At 45.2% G+C, this 8,822-nt stretch overlaps 1 protein-coding gene across 2 annotated transcripts in view; it reads right to left on the reverse strand.

Moving 5' to 3' along the window:
• Nucleotides 1-8,822, reverse strand: part of SGPL1 (sphingosine-1-phosphate lyase 1) — an 89,818-nt gene extending 80,996 nt beyond the window's left edge. The window contains exon 1 of one of the 2 annotated variants that reach the window (XM_077454585.1): nt 8,666-8,822. In XM_077454585.1, the coding sequence (XP_077310711.1) occupies nt 8,666-8,677 (12 nt within the window). In that variant the 5' untranslated portion in view covers nt 8,678-8,822. Of the gene's footprint in view, nt 1-6,562; nt 6,684-8,665 lie in introns of those variants that run through there. The other variant, XM_077454584.1, reaches the window with a different exon arrangement.

The raw sequence follows: 8,822 nt of genomic DNA on the forward strand, positions 1-8,822 counted from the left end.
AGAGAACTAGAGAACAGAAGAAAGAAGGGTAGGGAGAAAGAGAAGACAGAAAGGAAAGAGAGAAAAAAAAAAAAAGGGGGGGGGGGAGAAAAGGAAGGGGGGAAAAGCTCGGGCTCGGACGCCCCGCCAGGAGAATTCAGACCAAGCCCAGGCATGCCGCCTGGAGCGTGGGGAACTCATAAGAGATCCACGGCTCCCAGATCTTCAGAAATTTAGCATGAGAGTCATGGACAATACTGGACATATGTTCTTGAAGTAACATAGCAGTCATACGTGTCTTAACCCCTTGAAAATCTACCCGTTGTGACTTCCAGGCTTGGGCAATGGTCCGCTTGGCCGCTATAAATAGATAGGTAGCCAGCTTCTGTTGAGGGCCGCGCAGGCCAGGCACCGGGCAGTGTAGGAGAGCTAGCCTAGCGTCCTTTCGAATCGTTAGATGAAAGAGTGTCTGCAGTAAACCAAAGATCCTAGACCAGAACCCCACCAACCTTGGGCAAGCCCACCAGGTGTGCATGACATCACCTCGCTGACCACAGTTGCGGAAGCATCTGTCAGTACTCCCAGGGAACGCCCGGGCCGTGCGGGCAGGCACCCAATACCATCGGAACATTACTTTATATGCGGCCTCTAAGGTATTTGTGTTGAATGAACATTTGGCGACCGTGTGCCAGGCTCTGTTCCAATCCTCAGGGTCTACTGGGGCCTGAAGGTCCTTTTCCCATTGAGTCATATAAGAGAGGGGTGCTGATGGCGGGCGACCATTCAGGGAGGCATAAATGGCCGAGATGAGGCCTGGGGACCCTGGGGAGTGATGGCATGTATGTTCAAAAAAAGTTTTTTGGAAGGGATAGGTGGACGTGCGGCGCAATGCCCCAATCCAGTGCTTTAATTGGATAAAGTGATAATGCTCCGTGACCGGCGCCCCCTGCGCTTCCCTGATACTCTCCCAGGAGGGGAAAGAACGTGAAGATAGAAAATTTTGAACTTGTGGGTAGCCATGCGAAGACCACCAGGAGAATGCCTGAGGCTCCACATGACCGGGAAGGAAAAGAGGGTTATGGGTGATGGGGAGTAGGGGGACATCAAATTGTTAACCGATCGAACTGAGTCCCACACCTGCAGACCATGAAGCAGCATGGGGCTTAGAGAGGGAGGGCGTAGATTCCTGGGGAGCCATAGGAGTGCCTGAAGTGAACACGGGTCAGAACCAGGTACCTCAAGGAGCACCCACAGAGGAATATCCGTGGTTGCATGAAGCATGGTCAATGGGGAGTTTATACTTAAGTTCAACTGATGAAGAATGTTTTGATTCTTGGCAGACTGCCCAGTTTTTCTCTTCCTTTCTTTTGAGGGCTGTAGCTTCAGAAAAGCAGAGAGAATTCTTTGCATATAAAGAATTGTGAAACACTTTAGTCAAGATCGCGATAACGATTCTTGACCATTAATTGTGCAGCTCTATTAGATATCATGAATAAAGTCCACCAGAGTTGGTTTATCTCCAGGCAGAAGCCGGATTGCGCTCACCAGCTGTGGTTGCCCAGACCAACAACAGGCTACATGTGACCTACAACGAAGTGCAGGCGACTAGGGATGCACTCAGGCATGTCCAGGTAGGTACTTATCTAAACCCACCGGAGGGAGCCTGCCAGGAAGCGGTCATTGTATTAGGTCAATCATAAATGGCCGAGGCATTTCCTGCCGTGCCGTATCATATTTACCTCCCCATTGTATACATGCGGGTGCAGAATGCCCCATATGCAGATGATTTGCCCAATACAACATCCTGGTGGGCTCACTTGGGTAGGTTCGGACTAGGATTCAAACACACCTAAGCTCATCCGTATGGGTGGCCTTACTTCCCTTTCCAAAAGGAATCGTCTCTTCTCTAACCACACAATAATTCACATTACGCGCCGCTAAAGTCTTCTCTCTTCAATCAGCTGTACTGAAACAGTAGCCTGGCTTAAGCTAGCCATAGTCAAGTCAGTTGTTTTGTTCAATCAGTAGACTGAATGAAAAAACTGACCCGATTCCTCATGCACATATTGGATGTGGATGGGGGAATCAGCCAAGTCATTTTATTCTTACAGTGGATAGTCTACCCCTTCATCGGAATACACAGATCAGCACTGCAGTATAAAGCCTGCGGCACTGATCAAAAGGAAATTTTCCAACAGGGCAGGTGGACAGAAGTTATCGGTAGATTTACTTCTTTCAACCACAGGGGCCATACATGGATTGAAATTCAGCCAGCCTCCGCTGAACTGGCCACATTTCAATGCATGTAATGTATAGTCACAGCTTTACATTGCACACACTGTTCAGTGCTTAAAGTAGTAAAAACATAATAATAATAATAATAATAATAATAATATTATGTGCCCCCCTTCTCCTTTATCAAAGGAAGCTGTCCCAAGCTTCTTCCTCAGACCACCACCAGTTTCTTTGTGCAGGGTGGCACTCGCGTCATTCTGCCCTTTGCCTGTTTGCACAGTCAGCCCGTCACAGACAACACACCATGGGAGCGCGTAATTATGCAGACTAAATGGTGCTCATGTGTCAATACATGACTGTTGCTCAGTCTAGGAGGAATGCCGTCCCCCAATCACCACCACAGAGAAAGAAGCAGCTCCTGCAATATCACTAGACCAGCAAGATGGAGATCGGGGTAGAAGGGCAAGAAGTCCACATTGGAGTTCTGCTTAAAGGGATTGTAAAGTCTTGTTTTTTTATTTTCCCTATAAAAATAAACATGTTGTACTTACCTCCTCTGTGCAGTGGATTTGCAGAGAGCAGCCTGGCTCCTCCTCTTCTCAGGTCCCTAGCCCCCCCCCCCCCCCCCCCCTGTTCAGTGCCCCCACAGCAAGCAGCTTAGCTATGGGGGCACCCAGCTTCCTGTGTCCATGCAGACATGGAGCCCAGACCCGCCCCACCCCCTCTCTCTGCCAATTGGCTAAATGACTTTGATTAGAAAACACAAAGAATCCTGAAAGCCACGACTGACCAGATGCCCATTAACCAATTCAGCCCCAGAATGATTTACCCCCTCCTGACCAGAGCACTTTTTGCGATTTGGCACTGCGTCGCTTTAACTGAATTGCGCAGTCGTGCGACGTGGCTCCCAAACAAAATTTACATCCTTTATTTTTAACTTTTTGCTATAATAAATATCCCCCAAAAACATAAGAAAATGTTTTTACTCAGTTTATGCCGATACGTATTCTTTTACATATTTTTGGTAAAAACAAATCGCAGTAAGCATTTGATTGGTTTGCGCAAAAGTTATAGCGTCTACAAAATAGGTGATTGTTTTATGGCATTTTTAATCATTTTTTTTACTAGTAATGACAGCGATCTTTATCATGACTGTGACATTATGGCGGACACAGACAATTCTGACACATTTTTGGGACCGTTGGCATTAATACAGCGATCAATACTATAAAATTGCATTGATTACTGTAAAAATGTCACTGGCAGTGAAGGGGTTAACCACTAGGGGCGGGGAGGGGTTAAGTGTGTCCCAGGGGAGTGTTTCTAACTGTCTGGGGGGGTGGGCTTGTGTGACGTGGACACTGATCGCTGCTCCCGATGACAGGGAGCAGACAATCAGTGTCCTGTCACTAGGCAGAACGAGGAGATTCTGTTTACATTGGCATCTCCCCGTTCCTGAGCTCCGTGGCACGATCGCAGTTATCCCCGCGGATTCAAGTCCACGGGTCCCGCGGGCACAGCCACGGAGCCCACAGCAGGCGCGCGGTGGGAATTTAAAAAGTAACATACGGGTAAGTTACTTAGCCCAGCTGTGCCATTCTGCCAACGTATATGTGCCGACATCGGTCGGCAAGTGGTTAAATGTATAGAGAAAGAAAAAGCTGCTGGCGTTAAAACACATCTCACAATTCGTGCAAACATAAATGAGTAAATACTACGCTGCGCTATAAATAGGATCGCATCAAAAAATGTAAAATACGTAAAAGGTAATAGGATCAATATAAGGTAACAGCAGCTAAACAAATTGTAAAATAAATGAATTGAAAAGTGCTGTGCTATGTAATATGCACTATACACCCAATAATTGGATACCGAATGTATATATATAACATACAAACACACAAATATTGACCAATGGCGAAGTTTTTAGTTATTTTTTGATTTATTTTTTACTGGCACTTCACCACTGGTCAACATATGTGCATTTCTATGTTATATATACACATTCGGTATCCAATTATTGGGTGTATAGTGCATATTACATAGCAAAGCACTTCTCAATTCATTTATTTTACAATTTGTTTAGCTGCTGTTTCTTATATTGATCCTATTACCTTTTACATATTTTTATATTTTTGATGAGATCATATTTATAGCTGACTTTGATTGGCAGCAGAGGGGGGCAGTGGTGCCTCTGCTGTCTCTCAGCCAATCAGAAAGGAGAATCTCGGACGGCCGAGGGACTCCTGGACATCGTTGGACAGAGAGGGAACTCAGGTAAGCATTAGTGAAGCTGCTGCACACAGAAGGCATTTTATCTTATTGCATAGAATGCAGCAAGATAAAAAAAAGAAAACAAAAAAAAAAAACTTCTTTCCTTTACAACCCCTTTAAATCGTAGGAAAGATTGTGCATTGTGAGCCATGGCACTACACAATAATGTATACGGATAAAAAAAAAAAACACACATTTTGCATTAGATATGTGTGACCTAAATCTCTACCAGAAAACACACTTAAAACTGGCCATACGGGTTACAGTCTCATTGCACAATCTCCTGTAGATCTGCCAACAACTATGCAGTACTCAGTGTTAGCTTCATCAATGAAATTAAAGTACAAATTAAAAAGATAAAACTTTGTTTTTTTTAGTTTTGATTAGAGTGGAGAGGGATTAGAACCCCTGTCTGTTTTTATTGCTGTCTGTGGCCCCCCATTAGTAAGATTCATCCTCTCCATTTGTCCTGTTTATCATTGAAAGTAAAAGAAAATCCCAAACTATGGGTTGTCCCCAGAAAAGTAATAGAGGGGAAATCTTCCAATGGGGACACTAGGTCTGCTAACCTGCAGGTCCCCAAAGAATTCCCCTAAAGTGGAACTTCCGCTCATCGGATTCCTCCCCCCCCCCCTCCGGTGCCACAATTGCATCCTTTCAGGGGGGAGGGGGTGCAGATACCTGTATAATACAGGTATCCGCACCCACTTCCGGGCATAGATAGCCACAGAATATGCGCAGATGCCGCCCCCCCCCCCCCCCATTGTGTTCTGGAAAACACACAGTTCCCAGAACACAAACGGGGACCAGTGAAGAAGCAGAGCGCGACTCGCGCATGCGCAGTAGGGAACTGGGCAGTGAAGCTGCAATGCTTCACTTCCCGATTCCCTGACCTAGGATGGCGAGACGAGAGATTGCTCACCTGCTGCTGACATTGCGCGCACCCTGGACAGGTGAGTGTCCATTTATTAAAAGTCAGCAGCTGCAGTATTTGTAGCTGCTGGTTTTTAATTATTTTAAGGTGGAGCTCCGCTTTAATTTGCAGAGATTTCCTTTATCTGTTTGGCTATGGGACAGGAAGTGAAGGAAAATCTCCACAATGGGACACAGGTGGAGGAAAACAAAAATGAGAGGTTATAACCCTCCCTTGCTCTACCCAAAGAGTGTGTGTGTGTGGGGGGGGGGGGGGGGGGGTTTGCCCATAGTTCTACTTTACACTGATGCAGTGCAGAACATCACATGCAATTTGCCCAGGAATCGCAGCACATTCCTGTGCGAATTACATGCGGTGTCTCTGAGGTGCAATTTCAGCCATGGATTTGCATGGCTCAAATCGCACCGCATACGAAGTAAACTGTTGCAAAGACCCTTTTTTCTGTCTGCAGCAGAATCGGATCACATGGGCGTTCACACCCGTGCGATCCGATTCTGAAAAGCACGCTGCGTCTTGCAAATCGATTGGGGGGTGTCGGTAACTTAACATACCACTCCGCAATCGGTTCGCAGGGACGGGTTGGGACTTAGATGTGGTGCCGCATCTGCTGTGAATATGCTGCATATACTGCATCTAGTGTGAACCCAGGCTCAATAATAACATTTTAGTTGACTAAAATATGACTAAAACTATTCAGATGACTAAAATACGCTTACATTTTATTTAAAAGACTAGGACTAAAACTAAACTTGACATCAAATTTAACACTGGAGTGCTAGATTGGACACGTAGGGGGGTCATTTACTAAAGGGAAATACCCTTTTCACTGAAAGTAACTAAAGTCGAAAGTAACTAAAGTCGAAAGTAACTAAAGTCGAAAGTAACTAAAGTCGAAAGTAACTAAAGTCGAAAGTAACTAAAGTCGAAAGTAACTAAAGTCGAAAGTAACTAAAGTCGAAAGTAACTAAAGTCGAAAGTAACTAAAGTCGAAAGTAACTAAAGTCGAAAGTAACTAAAGTCGAAAGTAGATCTGAGGGAGACATGCAAGGAAAATAAAAACACAGCATTTTAGCTTGCACATGATTGGATGATAAAATCAGCAGAGTTTCCCCTCATTTCAGATCTACCCCATTTTTCCACCTGTATTAGGGGGTTGGTTTCTTTGTTCCATCTTGCAATTTCTTCGGCCGTTTTTGCCGGGCACCCACACGAGAAGTAGCCGAAAGAGAAAACAGCTATCGGTAACATCTGTCCCGGTATCCTGTTATGTTTTTAATTATTAGTCCTATGCAATGTCTATCCAAACACACTGTTTTGAATATGTAAGTGTTTACCATAATATTGAATTTTGTACAATAGATCTGTTAAAGAGGAAGTAAACCCTGATGGGTTTACTTCCTCTTTTTTTCCCTGCAAAGGTAAAGCATAATGGACTACTATGCATCGCATAGTAGCTCATTATGTGTCACTTACCTGACACAGGAGCCAGCGAAGTCGCCGCTGATCCCTGTAGTCCGCCGCGTCCATCTTGCTGGTGGCGTCTCGCAGCTCCGACCAATGACAGCGGCGAAGCCGCGATGACGTCACTCCCGCGCATGCGCACGGGAGTCGCGCCTCGCAGCTCCGCCGCTGTCATACGGCGAGGCCGCGATGACGTCACTCCCGCGCATGCGCACGGGAGTCGACAAATTTGGCAAATCCATTCTTGGACTTGCCGCATTTAGTGCGCATGCGCGCCGCTGTCTACGGCGCATGCGCCGTAGACAGCGGTGCCCATTTTCGGGCAAATATCTCCTAAACCATATAGGTTTAGGAGATATTTCTTGGACCTACAGGTAAGCCTTAATCTAGGCTTACCTATAGGTCCAAGTTGTTTGGAAGGGTTTACTTCCCTTTTAAGATAAACAGCCTGTCTTAATTATATACTCTATTCTTTTCTATTAGACCTGTTTTACATATCTGTACACACCCCTGAAGAAGAAGATTCAGTCTCTCCGAAACGCGTAGGGTATCTTGAGCAACTAGTGTGTATATTGACTAACAATGTGTTTGTACATTCCTTATTTTATATGTATTCTTAATATATTTATTTAATAAAAAACTATTTTTGTATTCTATAAAATTGGATATTTATTGCATGTGCCTAAAAAGTCTACCACTAGGGGTCCCCCAATTTTTTGGTTTAGAATTTTGGATGTGGCACACAAAACAGTAAAACGATTGCCTCCCACCTATATTGCTCTTATATTTAGAGCGACTGCACTTCCAAGTGCACGTTCAGCACAAAGCGGATTTGCCTTCATAAATAACCCCCATGGATTGCATAGACTGAGCTGGTCTCATATCACCATTGCGGTTGATTGTACAAAGGTTGCAAAGCTGGCCACAGATGGATCAAAACGCAGCAGGATCGGGCCAAATTACGACTCGTCTATGGCCATTCCCAAACAAAGAGAAGTCAATCCATCGATCGGCCTCTCTTGAACAGGCTTGTATATTTTTTATTCAATCGGCAGCAGCCTTGATCGTGTATTGTGACGGAGGAGTCAGAATACAAGATTCCTACAGCCATCTCAATTGTGTGGTGGAGGAATCCATTGGCTTTTAAATCAGCTCGCTCACCGGATCAAATAAACAAAAACACACAACCTATGGCCAGCTTTAAGTGTATGGTGACAATCCAATGTAATGAAGCTCTACCTACACAATACACGGGTGTCAGTAGATTTCGGGGAGATTGTATAATAGGTGTACATCCTCCGATAACTTCATTTATTTTCTGATCGATCGCTCCTAATAGGATCAACTGTTTACAACACAGCTGATCGATATTCCACACATAGGGAAGTGGAATGTGATGGATAGTAGGAAGATATGACCAGCATGTTATTTCTGTTCCTAGCAGACAACCTCATCACCCGACCGATCGGAATACAATAGAACGTATAACCCAATCATCTCACTGCTGCTGATTAATGCAGAACGAGCGATCGTTTTCCACCCTGATCAATCAACTCCAATATCAATCGATGAGAGAGGAAGTTGTGGTTATTCGATTTATGGTTTGATCGATTGAATCTCATATGAGAAGAATTGAAGGGTGTATGGGCACCACTGTTACCATTTAATAAGGCCCATTGTTTGGGTAAGTAGTAATTAAAGGGCTGAGCTCTGAGAAAACTTGTCCCCCTGTATGGAGACCACCTTTCACCCCCCCACCTCACACTATAGAGGAGTTCTCACCTGTAGCTCCATGTCTGCCGGGCGGACACTGAACTAGTCTCGTCTTATCTCCTCCTCTGATTTAAAGCACTGCCGCTCATTGCTAGCCCTGGCTGCCAGTCCCTCCTGCCCGTGTCCCCGTCACTCCTCCTCCACCAGCCGACCGGAAGTGTCGTGC

This window comes from Lithobates pipiens, unplaced genomic scaffold (assembly GCF_037356315.1).
Source record: "Lithobates pipiens isolate NorthernLeopardFrog02 unplaced genomic scaffold, aLitPip1_a1.2 Scaffold_25, whole genome shotgun sequence".
Taxonomy (NCBI): Eukaryota; Metazoa; Chordata; class Amphibia; order Anura; family Ranidae; genus Lithobates; species Lithobates pipiens.